This window comes from Apus apus, chromosome 3 (assembly GCF_020740795.1).
Source record: "Apus apus isolate bApuApu2 chromosome 3, bApuApu2.pri.cur, whole genome shotgun sequence".
Taxonomy (NCBI): Eukaryota; Metazoa; Chordata; class Aves; order Apodiformes; family Apodidae; genus Apus; species Apus apus.
Genome location: NC_067284.1, coordinates 53,576,496 through 53,598,461, shown reverse-complemented (window position 1 = coordinate 53,598,461; position 21,966 = coordinate 53,576,496). Strand labels below are relative to the sequence as shown.

The 21,966-nt window shown below is 43.1% G+C and overlaps 1 protein-coding gene across 2 annotated transcripts in view; it reads right to left on the bottom strand.

Moving 5' to 3' along the window:
- Positions 1-21,966, bottom strand: part of SPRED2 (sprouty related EVH1 domain containing 2) — a 70,933-nt gene that overhangs the window by 33,005 nt on the left and 15,962 nt on the right. The window contains exon 1 of one of the 2 annotated variants that reach the window (XM_051613223.1): positions 8,918-9,284. The exons of the other annotated variant lie outside the window; for it this stretch is intronic. Within the exon in view, the coding sequence (XP_051469183.1) occupies positions 8,918-8,934 (17 nt within the window). The 5' untranslated portion in view covers positions 8,935-9,284. Of the gene's footprint in view, positions 1-8,917; positions 9,285-21,966 lie in introns of those variants that run through there. 2 annotated transcript variants of the gene reach the window in all.

Here is a 21,966-nt window from a genome sequence, read left to right as displayed (position 1 = left end):
GCTCACATCATCAGGACCCCACCATGTCCCTGAAACACAAGCAATTCCAAGGGGCTTTCAAAGGCTGCACATCATAACCTCACAAGAAGTTATTCTGGAAGCACCTGAGAGATTTGGGGACAAACCAAGTGCCCATCACAAGGGGTCAGAAAAGCCCCCACAGTGGGAGACTCCACTCCCCCCACACCTCCTCCCATACCCTTTCCACAGAGCAGCTGCTCCAGCATCTGCTGGGGATCTCTCCAGGGAGGGGGTCATTTGGGAGCAGAAAGGCCACTACAGAATGTAAGCAAAAGTTGTGCACCCTGCATTGGACTCATAACAGACACCAAGCTAAAATGTGTTGTTCCCAGACCTGCTGGCAAATTCCAAAATTAGCTTTTCCATCCTCAGGCTGTTGCCGAGTCCCAGCTCGGTGTGACCTGTCATGTGTTAGACATTGATTTAACCAGTCACTGCTTAGGAAGGGTGCCAACAGCTGTAATGTCCTCATGAGGAGGTTACCATGGCATGGTTAGATGTCAATCATGCACCACTATGACACTGTTGGCTACAGAGCTGCCAAGACATGCACCAGCATCTGCAAAGGTGCTGCAGGACACTCAAACCTAGGCAAAACTGGGCACATGACAGGGGATAAGAAAAAGGACATGCAAAGAAAACTGCCTAGGAATTGTCCATCTCCAAGACACCATGTAAGCTGACCAGAGGCAAACTCAACCTGTAGAGGACTAAGCTCCAAGAGGAGCCCATCCTTTAGAGAAAGAAAATCCTCCTTGAGGAAAGCTCTGTATGTGGGTGTTTTCCCAGCATCCTATAGAACATGACAAGAGAACAGGCCCTTTCTACCCAAAATTAAAAAACAAAGGTAATTTTCTTCATCCCGCACTATGTAAAACTGTCTTTTGTTTTCAGACTTTATTTTTGCATTGGTTTTGAAATTCAAACGCTAATATTTGAAGTTTTAGTCCCCCTTTCTCTAATACAGCCAGATTTTATTTAATACCTAAGCAAGCAGCCTCATGAATCCTACTTGACAGCAGTTTTGAGGCCAGACCAAGGAAGGTAGCGATTATCTTCAGGGCAGAGGCATCTGGGAGCAGTTAATCCCTTTTGCAGCTGGACAGATCTCACAAAACACACGCTGCGATTTTCCCTTCACTGGCTTTATTTTATGGATACACCAGACCTACACAAGGAAGGCAGTACACAGATGCCTCAGGTCCACCCCTATTGCTCTGAGTATTTCACATTGGCTGACAGAACCCATGCTCAGACATTTCTAGATATTACCAATGGCAACTTCAATCTTTTGGCTTCTTGATACTCAAAATTAAGCAAAATACTTCAGCTAATTTTCTACTGTATAAGAATTTATCTGCTTCCATCCAAGACAATTTTTGTTTTCTTCTCTGTACCTTTCCCGTATGGTCTGTAAGGATTAGCAACTAACAGATAAAGAAAAAAGAAAGCCACCTATAAGTTTCTGTGTAGTTCTCCTCTTCCCCAAGGATCCTTTCTGGACTTATTTTTAACTTCTGTGGAGTTCCCATTAAATTTCAGGCTCTAGTCTGAAGTCTGAGCCGCTCAATACTATCTTCCTTCTCATCCTCCCACAAAAGTAATCCACACAAACTGCTGCTTCTCCTTCCACACTTGAAATTGCCACTGGCAATACAACTTCCTGTGGGATTTACCATTAACTTTCACGGCAGCAGCCAAAGCCTTCAGCGGTCCCAAAAGTAACATTGTCTTCAGATATTTTCTTGCAGAAACTCGTCTATTTGAAGGAAAATTAGGAAAGCAGCAACTACTCAGTACTTTGTGAATTCTACTGATTATCTGCACATTTCCATCACCTCTTGGTAAATTTGTCTAGGCTTGCAATTACGTATGAATGCTAGTGGATGCCTATAAGCCAAATTTAGGTCCCCTGAATACCATCCCTGCCCATGATAACGGTAATCTGGTGGGACACAGCCATACAGTTTTCATTTTCATACCTGTGTTGATACCATGATCTATGGCTCTTACGATCTCTGCCACCAAGGCCACCGATTTCACCCATGTGCCCAACAGCTCCATGTCTAGATGCAACATCCATTAGGGAAAAGACTGGTGCTTTGTTAACTCCAACTGATGCTTCTGTTTTTGAATGCCATTTTTTGGAAGTCAGCATCCTCACCCTGAGATGCCTCATCTGCCTGGTTCAGTGGTTTGGAGACCAGTAAGAAGACGGGACAGGTTTTAGACCAGGTTTGGCAGCTGGCATCTGCCCCCAGCAGATTGCTCCTGTGATGGTAGAGGGTCAGTAAGTGAGAGGCAAGGGGGTGGGGAAACAAGCTGGAATAGCAATTATTTGACCCAAACAGGACAAGGTAATTTGTTTTAAAGGGAAGTTGATGTATTTATACTGGCTTTTGAAGAATGTGGTGGATGACCTGAGTGTAAAGTGAAATATGTTAAAATTTACTCCTTTTCTCACCACTTGCTGCATTGATCTGTGACCCCCAAATACCCAGCAGAACACCAAAGAAACTGCATTTCTCCCAACCAGAGGAGCTAACTCCTCAGCAAAGCTCTGGTCCGTTAACATAATCCCTTGGCATGCTTTCCTGCACAATCAAAAGTCCCTGATGAGGCTGCGGTCCTTGGAGAGCCCTGTCCCACTGCCACTACAAGCCACATGCAACCTATGCCAAAGGATCTAGGAAAAAGAAAGAGAAGGAAGAGGGAAAGAAGGTGGTACAGGTTTCTAAGAGCTTTACATCTTGGTTTAGTTACTGGACTGGGACTCTGAAGCTGCACGTTGAGTTTTCAAGGCCACGCACTCCTTCCTTCAGTTTTATGTGTCAAAATCTTGCCTGCCGTTTCCATCCACAAGCCTAGAATAGGCAATGCTTCTTTCCCTCATGCCAGTGTTGATAAATACTTGGGAGGTACTCAAATATTTCAGGTCCATATACGGACCTTGCTTCCTTAGCGTAAAAGCCATTTGTTTTCTTTGCCATTTAATTTTACGCGACTGCACTGAGGCTCTGGCTGGTTTCAAGTGCTCTGAGTCCTCTGGTGCAAAGAAGCAACCTGAAAATCTCACATGCATGGCACTGCTTCAGTGCACCAAGATTTCAGGAGTGAAACAACCACATTCCAAGTCAGCCCTCTGCACTTTTACCACAGCAACTGCCCATTCTGACTATTCCAGGAGGAACTGCTAATGAGGTACATGAAAATATTTGGTCCGTTCCCACTAACAAGATACTGATTGCTGCCAAGATCAGATAACATAAACCTTTCATATAGTTAAAAATGAAACAACTAAAAAAACTCCCGCAGTAGCCTCAGTTCCCCTCCTTTTTATTGGCTTCTTAAAGTTTAAGACCGCTTTAATTGTCAGGTTTATGGCCTACGTGCTACATGTTTCATGAAAGCTATTCTTAATTATGCTCTTAAATGGAATACTTTGCTATCTTAACTCTACAGATTTGTCTTCAACAGCCTTAAAAGCTTGGGAAGAAAAGTATCTGCAGGGACTCCCAGCTGCATGGCAGCTGGCCAGCATGTTCCAGGGCTGCTTCAGGTTGTTCGCCTGCCCCACCCAGAGAAAAAAAAACCATAATGAACTTGGGGAGTAAAGGTAGTGCAGAAAACCATGTGCTGTTTTTGTTGGAAGGAAAACAGAACCCTTTAAAAATTATAGCTCGTGGGTGTGCATATATATATATAAAATATATTTTTAAAAGAGTGCATGCGTGTATAATTGCTACTCTGAAGGATATTGAGGATTTTCCTAAACAAGAAGTGACTGAATTTATTACCTTTGTGATAACTGAACCGTAGTCACATTACCTATAGCCTAACTTTTACAATGCATTTGTGTGCCTAAGAGATAGGCAACATTTTTAAGGTGGATAGAAGTAAAAACTACATTGTAAAATGTGACTGACATCATACTTCAGCCTCTGATGTGAGCCCTATTACTTACAGCAACCACAGCAAATCCAAGAGCCCTGAGCCTTGGTGTGAGCTTACAGCTGCAATCCCACATCCAGCACTAAACAGTCAATAATTCCTTTGTTAGCCAAAGCTTTAATTTTGCCAGTATCTTTGTAAAAGTAGGGTTAAAGTACGCAGCTCCCTTCTACCAGCCTGTCTTCTTTTCCATTTTGCTTCAAATGCAGTCACGTTTAGCACCTGAAACACTTCCTGGACACCTTCCATAATTCAGTAATTTTTTTGGACCTAGCCAGGCTAGTTGACAAAATATAAAGTTATAAACCCCATGCTAATGCAGCCATACAGCACTTCAGTGTTATCCTCCCTTCTCAACTTCCCAGCTTACGAAGCCAAGAGAAACTCAGGTCTAATACAGAATAGTAATTGCATTTAATGGGTTTCAAAATTGTGGACTGTTATCTTCAATTCAGTGACATTCCCGGATCCCAGATTCCAGGGAAGAGCCAAAAGGACAGCAGGAGGCTGTGAATGCAACGGCGGCAGAGGTCAGTCAGGTCATTCAGCTGAACAGAACTGCAGACACCAGGAGCTTAAACACAATTTAAACTATTTGGATCCATGCAAATTTAACTGTATGATTACTGGGGCATATCTCCCTTTTGCTCAGCTTGATGTACTTCACAATGCTCTTACTTTGCTATCCATCCTTGCCCCAGGAACTCTGACAGCTGGAGTGAAAGCCATCCAGTTCGGCCCTGGTGATCTCTGGAAGCTGTACTGCAATTATCCTCTCTGCAGTTCATCCTATAGCTGGAAAATGGCATTTTCATGGAAGTAATGAAAACCTGCTAATTCTGGGGTCCCACTTTATGAATCTGATGCTTGGTTCATGAACCTTCTAGCAAGGGGGAATTATCTGCAAATTACAACCAGCGTTTTCTTCTTCAAAACCCTAACTTACCACTTTGTTAAAGAGAAAACTTCTGAGCATGTGGAGCCACAGTGAAATAAAGTCTGATATTTTGATACCATTTAGGTTCCCAGCAGGTTTGAAACTTTTTCATTAAATATCAGCAAGAATAAAAGCCATCTGAATCTCTCGTCAGACCCAACATTAATATAGAGCCTCTAGAAAACCATGGAAAACCTCCCGAAAGTCTTCCTTGCCCACACCTCTTCATCACACTATAACACAGAACTACTGCACTTGTAACCCATCTCTAGTATAGAAATGTAGATTGCAAATTTGCTATGTCTTTTGAATCCAATATTGCCAGAATAAAAAGGTATCTGGGAAATCTGGTTTCCACCCAGTCTGAGTAAATACAAGACATGTGACTTGTTCCAGCGATGCCGGCTGTGTCCTATGGTATGTCTGTCCTGTGGCACTTCACCTTAAATCAATACTAACCTTACAAGGTCAGTTAGAGGACAATTCTCCCTCTCTCTCAGCAAAATGAGAAAATTTCATTGGCATTTAGTATTTCCTCCCAACTTCCCTCTGAAAATGGAACAGTTTTCTCTTCCAGCTTCCCAGTTTACACCTGGCTCCTGAACTGAGTTTGGCAGCATGTGTTTAAGCTTGTAGACCAACCATTTCATGAAAAAAGGAAAAAATGTTATATTAACCCAAAGAACACTGTCAACTTGCAGCAGCACAGAAGGTAGAGGAGGAAAACCCTGCTCTTAAGGAAGCCCTTGTGCAGCATTTGGAAATCACTGCTGCGTGGTTACAAGACACAGTTCTACCAGTGCATCCCATAAAGCACCCCAGAAGCAATTCTGCATGAAGGTTATTCACCTGTGGGAGTTTTCCTGCTGGCTGAATGCTGCCCCAAATCTTGTGGCGTGCAGCAAAAAAACCCAACCCAGCAGGGTGATCACTCTGATGGACTGCAGTGGACCTGGGTGTGGCAGCAATGCCCTAAGGCTCAACCACCTTCAGCCCTCAAAAGCTTGTCTTCCTATATGACACATGGCCTCATGCAAGGAACGTAGCTCCAGCAGGCTGAAGCAAACCCAGCAAAGTACATTTTGATTTAATTTTTCATTCCTTGATACCTTCTGGGTCTAGAGCAGCACCAAAGACAGAATAAAGAGAGGCTGGGTACTCCATGGCTAGGTGCCCAGCAGGTTAGGGTTGGCTTCCAGTGCTGCAGCCCATCCAAAAAGCCTCCCTAAGAAAGATTAATAGCAGTTTTGTTTGGCTGTTTTTTGGGGTTTTTTGTTAAGTTTTTTTTCCAGAAGGAAAAGGACTTCTCAAAAAACCAAGACACCTGCAACAACCTAGCCCCCAGCCTCCACATCTCCCTTAAACACTGAGGCAACAACGAACAAAGGAACCCTTTCACCAAAACATTTGCTAAATATTTAAGGCTGATTTTACCAAGTTTATGAGAAACAGCTCTACCCTACTTGCTTGAATGGGATTTCATAATCCCATAATTCTTTGAGAACCTTCCAGGAAGTACATAGGCAACTGATTTTTTGAAAATATATATCTATACATCTATAAAACATAAACAACATAGCTAATGCAGATAGAAAGATTTTATATATATACTAATTTATTTATAATAATTATTTTTTTAAATGACACACACAAAAGCATCAGCTTCTGCTCTGAGAGTAACTCCCATAGCACATTTTTACAATGCAATGTCCCAGCTAATCTGGATGCACAAAACTACTGGACAAGAGTTTTAATCCAGCATAACCTCTCCTCCTGTGCCAGGCTTGCCCAGCCTTCCCTGCAAAATGCTATATACATGGACAAAACCCCAAACGAACCAGCAAGTGGCTTTTCAGGGAAAAAACAGGCTTGCAAACATGCTGATGAGCAAGTGAGGACCTACTTACGCAGCTGGTGCACATAGATTTTCAGGGCTTTCCCCAGAAATCAGCTTACTATGCAAACAGTATTGAATTAAAAAGAAAGTTTAACTACGTAACAGGTAATTTACTAGTCAGGGTTGCAGTAAAGCATCTATGTCACTTATGTTGAAACTGAATAACTGAGTTATTGTAACCCATGGCAAACCTTGCTACAAAAATACCCCAGAAGTCTGAGGTTGTTTTGTTTTTGTTTTTTTTGTTTGTTTGTTTTTCTAAACGACAGCCACAACACCACTAGGACACACTCTAATGACAAACTTTTAATGAGCAAACATTTAATGAAACCTCTTTAAAAAAAATAAAAATCACAGTGAACCTCTGTGTCAATGGAGAATCAAGTTACCTCAGGATCAGTCTCATCACAGCTTTGTCAGCAGCTGCTCTGTCACTGATGGCAATAGGGATTACTAAAAAAAAATATTAAAATTCTTCAAATTTGTTTAATGAATCAACTTTGCAATAAATCCTTATAGCTGCACACAATGGTATGTCTTAGTTGTAAGGAACAGGAAAACAAAAAAATCCATTCAGTAACATAATGCATTTTAATAATTTGCACTGCACCTCATCAAGTCAGCATGCAGTGCAGGCAAGACTTGCACACTCAAGTCCCACTACTTTCATGCAAGGATACAAAATATTAACTGATTTCAAGGAAAACTAATTAGCTTTATCATTTACTGCAATGAGAAGGGAAGTTGTTATTGCATGACAGATGGTGTTTGTTTTGTATCACATGCAAGATAAGTGAAAAGCGCATAAAAGCTCAACCAGCCAAACAGGTAGTTGCATGAGATCTGCATCCTGAATTGATTTCCCCCTATTTCCCCCACCCTGAAAAAAAGCCACAAATTTTACCCTATTTTTTTTCCAACATACACTGACCATAAACACCGTCTCTGTTTTCCTGCGTTAGCTAATGCATGGAGAAATTTAGGAAAATAAGAAATAAAACTAACAAGCACAGCAACTGCATACCAGCTTCACAACTTTTATTGCCATTCTTATTTTGTAAAATGAAACTAGAGATTCGATACCGCTCGCCAAAAACTGCAGAGGAATGCAACGGAGAGATCTCTTCGATTCACAAGACGACGCTACTGCCACACGACACTCTTCCCCATTCAGTGAGTTTTTGCTACCATGCCATAGCCTGCCGGGATGCCCACGATGCCACCACCCACACTGGCCAGAAGAGGTATCTCATTACTTCCATATAACATCACATGTTGCAGATTTAAGTGCTACCTGTCCTAACGCAGCCATACTACAGAGCAAGGGATACTTCGGCTCCAGAATCAATGATACCCAACGACACAAAAATAATTATGTATGCACACACATATGTACATATAATTTCTCAAACATTTTAAGTTTACAAAGAAAAAAAACAATTGCAGAAACTGCTCGCCCTAAGCCATCTGCATTTCCCCTCCCTTCCTCCATTTTGATGAGTGCAGAATATAACTATATTTATCCCCCTGTAAACATCCTCCATGACATGCATGATACAACTACAAAGCGTAGACCATATTTTGCAAATACAAAAACCACTTCTGTGACTCAATTCCAGCTGAATGTGTATCAGAGAAGGGCAGGAGGGAGTAAGCAGGATAATTGTGGTCTAAATCTAAAGGGTTTTTATCTTTTGCCAGGTAAACGCATTAAAAAAAAAAAAAGGAAAATAGAAGAAGACATTCTTAACTACATCAAAACAACCAGTATGCATGTTGATTCTGCCGTCCACCTCTCTTTAACCCTGCTACCCCAAGCAGTGTCCATGGAGAGGGACATCAAAGGAAGCGGCTTCTCAGGCAACCTCTGTTTCCCTCTCGGGATTTAAGAGAGGGTGCACGTTAAAACCATTACTTCTGAAAAAAAACTGGTATGCAAGCATAAACGAAAGCCCTTGTTTCACAGAAGTCATACATTCTCACCGACAAATTATATGCTGATTTAGAAAAGACTCAGAAGCTCTGTGGGGGGTGAAAAGAGGGGAAGTGGAGGTTAAAAAAAAAAAAGTAAAAAATAAGAAATGATACACAGCAAGAGCATACACACGTACCTGCTGGGGGATGCCATTTCCTCTACATTTTACACCCCGATTGCTCTGGTTTACCATCATTGCCACTTCCAGCCACCCGGTTGCTCTGGCTGCCCCGTGTCCCAGCTGGCTGCTGCCGAGCCAGCGAGCGGCTTCCCCCCATGCGTGATTCAGTCTCCTTGAGGGATGTACTGCATTGTACCGGGTGAGTCATCCCAGAGGTATTCTGCATGTTACAGCCCCACTCATTCCCAACATCCTCCCGGCTCAGCTCCTCAGCTCGGAGAGCACCAGTGCACGCACTGGCCAAAGATCCTTGCCTCCCCACCCCAGTTACAGGCTGGGGAAAAAAATAAAATAATTACGATACAACCGCCATAAACCAATAACGGGGGCGTTTGGCAGCAGCTGACGGAGCAAACTTGCTGCTGAGAGGTTGCACCAGCCCAGCAGGCACGTCACCCGCTCACCCAGGACTGCAAACAGGTCCAAAGTTGAAAGCGGGCGTCATCTCCTGTAACCCCGGCTGCACTTTATTCCCCAAAAGCTGCTAACGCAGCGCTGAGACCAAGAGTCCAAAAAACCCAACAGGCTTGGGGGAAGTGCTCAGCCTCCTGACATGCCAGTCGCCATCGCAGCTTTTAACAGGATTTTAAATACTTCCAGCTTGCAACAAATTGTTACTTATAAATATCAGCCCTAGGTCCTTCTATACCAGGTCTTTGCAGGCAACCCACACAACTGCAACACCAATGCAGCAACACCCCTACACGCAGGCTTCATTTCAGGCAGTTGGTCCCAAGTGTTCCCTTTGCTGCTCAAAAACTTTCATTTAACCCCCTGAACTCCTTGCTCTGCCAGTGTGTCCCCCTTCTCCCAAGTTATATGATCATCCTTAAATGCCCTCTTATGTTTTAAAAGCAGCCACGTTGCTCAAGAACTGCCTCAGCACCAATGGCAAGAACAAAAATTGTGACATTTGGGCTCTGAAAGCAGCTTCTAAAAATAATTGCCCAGTTTCTGAACTAATACACACTGATGACTGGGCAGGAGTGGGGGGGAAGTAAGCTAGTTTATATGTTTCCAGGCTCATTGCTTCTGCCTTTCTTAAACCCAAACCATTTTAACTTCCACTTGGAGCAAAAAATCCTTTTCCAGAAGGGAGAACAATGGCTGAAGTAATGGTGCCTGAAAACAATCTTTATGAAAGCTGCACCCCCATTGTACAGATATCATAACCTAAAACCACTCATGCTCTTGCAAACTCCAAGCTGGGACCATGAAACACCAAGCCTGAACCACCAGGCTGCACAAAGGATGCTGAGGACATCCCAAGTCACCCGGACAGAAGCATTTGTCCGCTGCTGCTCTCCAGCATCCAGTGAGCACGTGTGCGGGTGCAGCTGTGGGCACCTATTTGCAGCTTGGCTGGATTTTGTCACAACAACGGAATTAAGATGCAGTCCAAAGCCACGCTGAAGGTAACAGGCAGTATTTGTTACAGTGGGAGCAAGTGACAGCTGCATTTACCCTATTTCAATATAAAAGATTAAAAGGTCCTTAATTTACCGGGGAAAGCATGCTGTGTTTTGGTAGAACTGCATTTGCAACCACTGGGTGACTCATTAGCCAGTCACAGTATCTGCTAACCAAGTAATAAAAAAAAGGTATTTAAAAAAAATAATAAATGAACTGCACACCCCAGTCCACACCTGTCCTACCCTAATGAGCCAGGATTTTCTGCCTTGCTTTCCTCTTCAAGCTTTGTAGCAGCACTGCTTTTAACCTCAAATGTTTAACACAGCTCCCACCAACTCTGTCCTCAGCTGTTTCCAGCAAGAAGACAGCACATAAGTCCAGAGCAGCACCAGCCAGAAAAATTGAAAGAAAGATGCCTGGCCCTTTTTGCTGCAAGTCCAGTTTCCAAAGTCTTTCTCCCGAGGGATGGAGGAACATTAAATTAGCCTCCCAGTGTAAGAGAGAACTATCTCTGTATAAGTTGTGTTGTAATCATGTTTTTGAAGGAACAGCCTGAGTGGTTACATCTCCCCAAAGCCTCTCTGGTCCTCTTAGAAACTCAAAAAACAGGACACAGTGAGATTCAGGACTGAGCCCCAACAGAAAGCAGCTCATGGAAGAGTAGCATTAACAAACAGGATGCTGGCATTACACAACAAAACACAGGTTTACAGGGAAAAGCCATCACACTGTAAAGCTAATACAACTTTGCAGCTGTTGCAGGGTAACTCTCAGCTCACCTGGCTGGGTTGGGTATCTCTGCACAGTCGCCCATTTGCTGCTGTGCCAGGATCAGGCAGGGAGAAACACTGCGCTTGAAAAATGCAAGACACAGAAAAGCTCTCATGTTACAGTGCTCAAGCCATATGAATGTAAATAAAGCCCTGGCCTTCTGTCTACACAGAGGAGTTGCTTCATCAGTCAAGAACAACTACCACCTAATTCAGACGGCTTCAAGCCCTGTTCCCAAGGGTTTTCTCCAAAGGGAAGCGGATATTAAGTCACCAGATAGTTGTGAGCATCAACTGAATCACTGGTTGGGTTCTTGCTTTTGCAAATGTTCTTTGAACTTAAGGCTAAGCTAACAAACCTCAGCTCCAGGGTTGGCAATGCTGCTGCACTTATTATTTTTTCCTCTTAAGTACTGCCCTGTCCAGTACACCTTAGCATATCCAACCCAACTAGCTTGGTACTACAGTGAAATATCCTCCAAAGCTTCTGTGCGTGTCCTAGTTTGGACTGGTGAGCAGCTGCTCTAATACAGGAACATCTTCCCTAGTTTCCAGCAGGATGCACACTGCCACAGGGTTTTGCTATTAGAAATCTAAAGTAAACATTGCAACTGGAGAGCCAACAAGGCAGTGGGTTTGCTTTCCGCTGCCTGCCAGCCAACTACAAGCACAGTTCAAAGAGCTGAGGCTGTGGTCAGAACAAGAGGAGCCCATTTCCACTGTAGCTGCTGGAGCATTTGTAATTAAGATAATGAAATTCAGTCACCTCGTTAATGCCAGTCGTATTAATGGGCTTAACTTCTGCAGCACAACATTAACACAATGCACAGGACCAAGCCCTGACAGCTTGTGAAGCAGGCAAAAAGATGTTTCAGCATCTAATTTTGGTGCAGCATAGGCTTCTGAGTATCTACAGTCCCAGGTCCGCCTAGGACACCCTGAAACTTTTAATGTCTCATCATCTAGGAACACCAGGCAACCTCCCTGGCACAGCATTCAAGACTTGATACAGCAATAGTGCCTAGACATCACTTACTGCGCCTTGTGAAAGGTAAAGAAGGTGACTTTTCTCTTTCTGTTTCAATTTGAAAGAACAACAAACCCAAAACAAAGACTATACAGACGTGGTCAATGTAGCCTTTTGTCCAGCACTTCAGAGACACCCATTTCATTCATGCTCTCCTGGTTCCCCACAGAGTTTTCTTGAACACAGCATTCACCCAAATCACACTGTAGGGAAGAGCTGGAATTACAGCAGAAATAGGAAAAATGGTAGAACCACTCAACCTTAGGAATGACTTAAAACTTTTTTGTGATGTTCTTGGGGCTGCTGAACACTCAGAAGCACTGAAATGCTCCTCCCTACCTACTGTTATCATGCTTTCCCAATTTTCCATGAAACTGGTGTAAGGCTCTCCCATAATGCACACCTCTGCCAGCACAAAGGCAAGGTATTAACAGAAGTCCAGCAGAACAGCACTTCAGCAGTGGAAGAGTCTGCTGGGGGACAGGTGGTCCATAAAAGCCCACGTGGGAGCAGTTCTGGTCACAGCACAGCTCAATTCTGCTTATGCATTTCTCAAAATAGACTTTACCCAGATGTTAAGCATCACCAGTCATGATACTTTCCTAACACCAATGCATCCCAAGTAGTCCAATAAAACTAAAGCAAGAAGAAAGATGCAGTATTTAATCTCTCGTAGACATCACCTGATCCAAAACAGAGGATCCGTCCCTTTTTATTTCTGCAGTTGGCTCCAGCAAGCTGCAAGCCACCAGCACAGTGAGAGCATTTTGCCATTAGCACTCAGGAGCAACTGCTTTGCAGCAGCTCAGGGCCCAGGCTGGGAGGCCATTGTCCCAGCTGGACCAGTGCAGGCATCAGATCATTACATACAGTACAATCCCAGGTCCTAGTGAAGGCACAACCTGTTTATATATTATTGAGGTGCCAAATGAACATGGCAAGTTGGAGGCAGCATTTCATTGCCATTTCAAATTGTGCAAACCAAGGCAACTCTTCATAAATTGGTTTTAAAAATTCATCTCCAGGTGACTCACGGCTTGCAACAATCATTTTTCTTTTCTGAGTGTTTTAAAGCTTAGGCATTTGACAGACACGTCATCGACGAATGGACCTTTGTAAACAGAGACGACAATACAAATGGACCCCAGCATAGACGGCTATTTCCATCCAGCATGCAGAAGTTCTGGGTGGAGGCCCTGTGGATTTAATTTTCCTGCAAGCAGATCAAAGGAAAGCCACTGAGAGCATCTTACTCGACTCCAAATAAACATCCATGACCAGAAGAAAGGTTACACAAATGACATGCACCAAGCTCCTCTGTGCCAGAAAAACCCCATATGCATTTCTTCTAATTAAACGCTTCCTCCATAGCTAATTGATACCTGGACAAACAGCTGTAATATACTCCAGGAAACCTAACCCTGTACTTTGCATTCATGTAACACAGACACAGTCATCACAGGGCAGGCTGTGAAATTTTATTTTCTTCATAAAAACGTGGACAGAGAAAAAAACCAAAAAAGCGAGCTAGTAAAACCCCAAGACCTTTCTCCTTCCCTTTTCACACTTAAATTCTTAGCTCCAAGGAGAGCTGCTTTTGATGTCCTGCCTGTTCATGGTTTGCATCTGAATTTCTGTTTTTCTTGCACTGGTACCAATATCTCCTAGACTGGTCAGCAGGCGGAGTTCAACCACCTGAAGAGCTCCTTGCCTCAATAAGCCAACATCAATTGCAGATGGATTCATACCTCTGACCCCTTCGGAAAACCAATTGCTCACTCCTAACACAAGTTAAAGAGCTTGACTTGGTTGACTGTTCCAAAAATCAAACTTCTGTTTCATTTCAGCTTTAATCTAGACTGTCTAATCAAACATATGCTTTACTCTACTTTATCTACAAAAGATCTCAAGTGATGAAGAATCCACAATATCCCTAGAAAGTTGTTTTCTTTTAAAGGGTGAATCTTATTTAGCTTTTAACCACTGTATCTTTACTTTCCCTTTCTGTAGGATAAAAATTTTTCCCATGCAGTACTCCCATACTAATTGTGTGTACCCCAGACTGTGTGTATTGTTTCCTGTCTTCTTCAATTTCTTCTTTCTAGATTTCAAGTCACTCTTGCAGCTCTTTCTGAGGGCTGAATCTATCTTTTGCAAAGCTCTCATGCCAGGACTCGATACTTCATGCTAAAAGCACCTGTAAAGGCAGCAAGACAGCAGACTATGAGGGAAGCACCACAATATGATAACCTTTATCCTCCTGTGTTTCTGAAAACTTCCACAAAACAGCACTGACCAGCTTCAAGCTCTCACACATCAGCAGATGTTGACAGCACCTCCTGTCAGCCAGCTCCCTGTTTTGCTGGGGACAGACTTAATCTGACCAGCTTAAATTTTCAAGACCATTCTGCCTCAGAGTCCTTCAAGTGTTAGTAAAACATTATCTTCCTCTTAAAACGTACCTTGTCCAGCTCCTTCTATTGCTCTTAGGAATGAGCTGCTATTTTAAAGCCTTAAAGGAAGATGTTTAGTGCTTATAATTCTGCTTTGATTTTTAGTAGGGTGGGAATTATTTTATTGCTGATTTTTTGTACTGATACTTGCAGTCTGCCTCTTTTGGAACACAGAAACAACATGAGGCAGGTTTCCCCTCCTGCACAAGTATGCCTGCCCTGTGTTGGGACACCCAGCATTAACTATTGCACAGCTTTCTGATGTTATTTAAATCCTATAGCAAACAGATTTCTCACCAATACCTTCAGTTTCCTGCAGCCAACTGTGTGCATCTCCCAACATCTACTTAGCTCTCCCTGCAGCTCGCTTTCCTGTTTACATCTCTGCCGCCACTTCCCTTGCAAAGCAGAAAGGCTTTGGAAAAAGCACAAACAAACAAGCATTTCCTCAAGCTGCAGGCAGTTGCGTGCCTCTCCTCCCACCACCATCCTTCACCCGGTCACAAGTGTCACTCATATTTAACGACTTAAGTTTCCTGTGGTCTCTTTTAATAGGCAGAACCTTTAAATGCTAGAAGATATGGCTGTGTGAAGTGCCCATCAGTGGCAACAGCAGCTTTTTTTGTACACAGCAGAGAAGTCAATCAGTGGAGATCACTTCGGGGTCATCCCATATTCTCATTCTGACACGTAAGGACAAGTTGTTCAATGTGCCGCACATTGGTGTTTTCAAGCCAATTCCTTTTCCAAAAACGTTTAAGTTTTAGATATGGCTGCCAAGGGACAGTGTGTGTCCTCTGGCCTGTCTGAAGGTGACTGAGGCCTCCCATGGTCTTTCTTCTTTTTGAGCAGCACAGGAGCAAAAGAGCTTCTCATCCTGTTCCCATCAGGGTTTCTGGTGCACTCAGTATCAGCTGGGAGCGGCAATCTAAAATCTTCTGGGTTTAATCAAGGAATACAAGAACATCAATGGCCCATACAAGACCAAAAAACCTGCTAAGCTTAGAAAATATCTAGTAATGGCTTATGTAAGTCTACTCATTTAACAGGCCACAACTCTGTTTAAAAACACAAAGAAATAAATACTGAAGAAAAGCAACGTTATCTTATTGCTGAAGATCGGCAAGAAGAAAATATTTACCTTTTATCTTTGGGTAAAAGCCCATCTATACCTTTTCTATTCCCAATAAATTATTAAGGTAATATCTAGAAGGGAAGAAGAAGATTCACCCTGATTTTTTTTCCCAGCTTCCCACTTGTTTTTCACTGTCTCAAGCTGTTAAAACCACTCTAAGCATGTTCAGCAGATGATAATGGAACCACAAGCATTTATCTCAATCCAAAAGGGCTTATTTCTTTTTCTCCCCTTAAACTCAGATTTAACTAGGGTTTTAATTCTTGTTTACCAAGGACGCAAAATCAACAGGAGGTGCATGCTTATCCTTCAACGCCCCATCTACAAAATTGGTTTTCTTTTTCCTTAAGGCTGTTACAGCTTAAGTCTCCGTCTTCCTTGCTTAGGATTTACCTGCTCCTGCCACTACGTCCACCAATACCTTGAAGTAAGTGGAATTTTAGAAATAAAGCGCTATGGGTCTTCACTGCATTCATGCAACGGCGGGCAGCTCCACACCCAGCAATCCAGTGGGATGTTTTGGCTCCCAGACAAGACGGTGGTGGAAGTACGACATGCCAAGACTGCCCTGCAATGCCTTGTTGACCACTAGAAATTAATATACAGAGAAAACAGCCATGGCATTTCAGCAGGCAAAGTGAGAGAAATATGCACACATTGCCCAAAAGCAAGTTAAATTGTGAGCTTTGTGAAACAATTTGCACTGTGATGGGAAGAAGACCAACAGTATCTTGGGATGAATTAGGAAGAATGTGGCCAGTAGGTCAAGGGAGGTCATCCTCCCCCTTTACTCTGCCCTAGTGAGGCCACATCTGGAATACTGTATTAAATTCTGGGCTCCCCAGTTCAAGAGAGATAGGGAACTGCTGGAGAGAGCCCAGTACAGGGCAACAAAGATGACTGGAGGACTGGAGAAACTCTCTTATGAGGAAAGGCTGAGAGAGCTGGGACTCTAGCCTGGACAAGAGAAGGCTGAGGGGAGATCTTATTAATGCCTGTAAGTACCTAAAGGATGGGTGCAAGAAGGATGGAGCCAGACTCTTTTCAATAGTGCCCAGCAATAGGACAAGGGGCAACGGGTATAAACTGGAACATAGGAAATTCCATCTGAACACAAGGGAAAACTTCTTTACAGTGAGGGTGACAGAGCACTGGAACAGGCTGCCCAGGGGTGTTGTGGAGTCTCCTCTGGAGATGTTCAAGACCTGCCTGGATGCAGCCTGTGTCATGTGCTCTATGCAATCCTGCTTTCACAGGGGAGTTGGACTAGATGATCTTAAGAGGTCCTTTCCAACTCTGATGATTCCATGATTCTGTGAAATCACATTGTCCAAACCACAAAATAACCCCCCCCAAGCCTTTCTGAGTCTGATCAAGTACTACTTCCAGTATTAACCTACAATGTGAGACAAGTAGCAATTCAAAAGGTTACACCTTGAAGGACCCACAGGCTGCTTCTTCATCCAGACATGCCTATTTTATTAATGATAGCACCATGATGAGGCAGGAGCCTAACCCATGTCTTCCCCACTGTGGGACAGCCCTTAAAGAGCCATCAGGACAAGGCTGTGAAGACACTGTGGATATGGATGCAATCCTGCACATAACACTGCGGTGCCAGCACAAGCATTGTTATGGGTGGTGTAACAGACCCAGCTTCAGCAGATTCTGTGACACAGATGGATGATGAACGCTCCATCTGAGATGGAAAGCTGAGGTGGAAAGCTGGATACTCACCCCAATCCAGTGCTTTCCCTCAGAGATGCATGGCCAATGCATACCATCAGCTCTGAGGTAGAAACCACATCCTCGCTTCAGCCTGTCCAGATGTGCTCAGGCTGTAACGAGTCCATGGAGAGCTGAGAGTTGAGACCCCAACCACCGTGTGCATGCATGCACATTTTAGGAGGAATACATTTCAAAGCATGCATCAATGCACATATTTTAAAACTGAGCTGAGATTAGGAAAAAGTAACAGAAGTTAGTAGCATAGTGGCTGAAAAGATTACCTCCATCCCATTGTAATAAGGCAATGCCAACAACTGGACAGAGAAAACAAGCACTTCTCTGTTGACTAACGGCAATGCTCACCTTGCTCATAAATTAGGTGGAAATCCATGGCCATCTCAAAACAAGCTTTAAATGCAGCAGCATCACCCCTTTTGTAGAAGTCTGCGTAACACCTGGACAGGAGACCTCCAGATGTACTTACAAACACATAAATGAAGTTTAGTTGTAACACTGCTTTGCTAAAACCAACACAAAGACAGTGACCTCTGGAATTTGGGGCTTCTTGCAGATGTCCTAAAGAATGCCACTGACTAAAGTAATTCAAAAGGTAGTTTAACCCCTGGTGGTGATTAATCTAGGTCTTTTTCCTAGCAAAAAGCCTTATTTCTGAGGGAGGGTTTCCAATTATTCACAGGAAAACTCAGAACAGAACAAGTAGATACTAATTCGTTAAAGAGACAGATAAACATGTACAGGAAATACTGCTATAAAGGTCCTGATCCTTTGAAGATTAATAATCTACAATACTGGAGACAAAACCATGACACTAAGGAAATAAGCAAACTATAAAAACAGGAAGAAGTGGAAGTTTATTTTTTTAATGTTATTTTGAGGGAATATTTGTTTTTCTGAAGCTTAAGATACCGACAAAATTCCCCATCTGCAGGTCACTCTATTTTCTATACAAAAGCAGCTGCAGAGAGTTTCCTCATCCAGGTCCCCAGAGCTGTCAGTCCATCCTGCACAATATGGATAAGCTGCCTCCCTAGCCAACATTGTTATTTGGTTTTCACCTCATATAAAGTCATTACAAGTCACTGAAAGATCTGTCGCTGTGTAGACAATTTTTTTTTGTAGGCAATACTACTAAATCCAGTTATTTTGCTGTTGTACTTCCCTCCCACAGCCACAGGATGAAGGCCCTCCCTCCAGATATTTATTTTGGTATATTTACTGTAATATTTGATACTAAGTAATACTTGTTGGAAATGAAGGCATTTGCTACAAAGAAACTACTATCAGGAAAAGCTGTCCTGGACTTTCCTGCCTTGTTTTTTGTTCAAATGAAAACAGAACTACCACCACCATGAATTCCATTACCCCAAGGATGCAGTGGGGACATGCCGAGGCCAACCACCACTTCTGCAATGACTTGGTGGCATAAACTCATTTCCAGATCATCACAAGTCACCTAAGCTGAGCCGATACAGCCACTTTGTCCAGAGGCACTAACCTTTTCTTCCATCTCAAACATCTCATGACTTGTGTCATGTCTTAACATAAGTTATCTTACTTAAGTGAGTGTCGCTGAGGCTGCCCAGGGGTCTTCCGCTATTAAAGGAGGTGAGGACAGTAGCGAACGGGAACACCGTATTAATTTGGCCTAATTCAGGAACCTTCTGAAGCAACTTCTCCACCTTCTTCTTGCAAAAGCCTTCAAGAAATGTAGATAGTTTCCACTGCAACCCATTCTATGCACATGTACTGAACGCCAGCCTAAGAGCTCGATTAAGCTCACATCTGTCTGCAAAAATCCTAGAGCACAGAAAGCCATCAGTACAGAAACTAAGCTTAACTTAACCTGAAAACAAGTTTAAATACTTATTCTTCTAATAAGTTCTCGTCACTTTGCTCTTTAGTACCATATATAGTTGAACTATTTTTGTCCACTGGAAGTGATTCCTTTGAACTAGGGCATTCATCGCTTAGGAAATAGAATTACATTTCCACACTATTTAGCAGATGTTAGTTAACTGTGGGGAAAATTACACACATTAAGGAAAAAAAAAAGCAAGCGCAATACTATCAACCCAGTTTTCCATCTGGATTTGACCTCTACCACAACTGCAATGAAGACCTAGATGCTATTTGCATGCTTGCTGCATGGAACATTTCCATAAATATATAAATATCTATATATTCTATTAAATGTAAGCATTTGCCATTTGTCTGACACAGAATATACCAAGCCACGTTTTCTGGTTTAGTACATATCAACTAGAACAGGACCGACTATAACAATGGTACGGTCAATTAAACTGCAGTAAAATCAGAGAAGCAAAGCTCTGACTTTGAAAAAAATTAAAATTGCAATTCACTCAAATTATGCCTGTCTAGAGAAACACCAATGCTGCTGCAGTGGCAGAGAGCCAATCAACATGTTCCCCGATTACAAGGGATAAGCAAAGATCTGTGCTCAAAAGCCAGGCTAGCTAGTGGGTACCTGCCTTATGCCAATTCACATTCCTGTTTCAAGTCATTACTTACATTAAAATCTTGCCGAACTGCTGCACATTCAAGTAGACCAGCTGTTAAATGTTTTCTGTTTTTTGGTTTTGTCTCCCATGTGTGCTAGCATACCAGGGGTTTGCATGACAGAAGGTTTTAACACAAGGAGCTACGAGGTGGCTTTTAACTGATGGCATTGGTAATTAAACAACTCACATCAAATACAAGCACAAATTGGAATAATAATAACAGACAGACGGAGCCCTTGAGTGTTGGCTTCCAGGAAATCACTATCAGAAGCACTGCTAAAGTTCACACTCTCCGGCTAATGAAGTATTTGAGGCAGCAATGAGAAGCTGCACCCGTATACGGCACTTCCCGAGGCTCCCCGTGCTTCACACCCTGAAACGTCAGCCAGAAATGCCATTTCAACCCTGAAATTACACCCAGATATTCTGGCTTCACACTTTTTTCTGCTAGACAAAGACATGAGATACCAAAAAACTAACAACCACTGGACAATACTTCCACAAAAACACCGAACTTTTACTCCTGACATTAAGGTATTTCATCAAGTGTGAGCCAATTAGCAAAGTATCATTCTACTTTTCTTCATTGTCTGCCAGTGCCCAAGAGATACTTTCAGAAGTCACAGTTTGACTCTTCAAGTCCCTTTCTTCAAAGCATGTAAAAATAGTATGAAGCAACAAAACGACACACTAAAATGATGTCTGCCTTGTCCAAAGCAGCCTTCCAAACTTTGGCAGGCCTGGTTACAAAGCACGTGGTGCACAAGGACAGCTGTAAGCCAAATGATGCTGAAAAGGGTTGGACACCTCTTCTTCTGGGTTATCTCATGGCATCTCACTTTTGCACAGCCCTGGCTGAATGGGGTGGTTTTGCATTATCCATTAAATCAATCAGTGTTTGAGGTGTGCGGGCACTTTAGTAAGTCAGAGATGCATGCCAATGACATAAGAAATAAAACCAAGAATAAAAATTAAAAAATCAAGCAGCTTAAAAAATTTCCATGTCGCTTACAGACTGTGGACTCTCCTGCCAACCAAGGTAGCAACAGGCAGGTCTGGGTGTTGGTGCCAGGGACCCCAGATGTCCATCATGCCTATGATGACCAGCTATTGCTGGTATTTCAAAATTCTCACTCCTAGATAGTGGCTGGGACTTCGCTGTGACCCTCTGCCAAGCAAGAGGCATTGTGAGCTCAAAGTGGCTCCTTGTCTGCTTTCCTGAATGCTGCTGTGAAATGGGCACAGATGGGTCTCATGAGCTGCCACAGCAGATTTTATTAACTTAAACCTGCTAACAGCTGGCAATGCAAAAACCTGCCTCCATGGGCTGCTGAAGGTGCTACATCCCATTTAGATTTGTAAGGCTAAGATTAAGCTTTTCCTTTCATATGGAGTAATTTTAGCTTGGTGCCCCAGTGCTTGTTTGGACAAGCTTTCTATTCACCTAGGGCAAGCACGCTCTTCAAGTTTAATAAGGTCATATCCCAGGCTAAAGAATTTAATAGTTAACTGAAACATCACACCAGCCTACGGTGTGCTCTGCATGTGTCTCATGCCTTGCGTGGTGGAAGTCCAAGGGTGGGAGCGCAGTTTGGGGTGGTGAGAAGGTTTAATTTTAGCCAAAAGACATTCAGTACACTACCTAGCTAAAGAAATAAAAATAAAACAAAAATTCACTCTGCCACAGTCCTGTTCTGTCACATGGGAAACTAATTTATTCATGATCCATAATGCAGAGGAGTGCTCAATGGCAAAAAAGCGTTCACAAAACTAGAGCCTCAGTCATAGACGATGTAAGCCAAGAGCGCTGTGCTACCCAACACGGGGAGAGAGCCTTCATAACTCTGGACACTACCACGCGTATCTGCACTGACACAGAGGGAGTCCACTGCAAACCTCATCCTTGAGCCATCACAGCCAAAGGCATGGCCTTGCAGA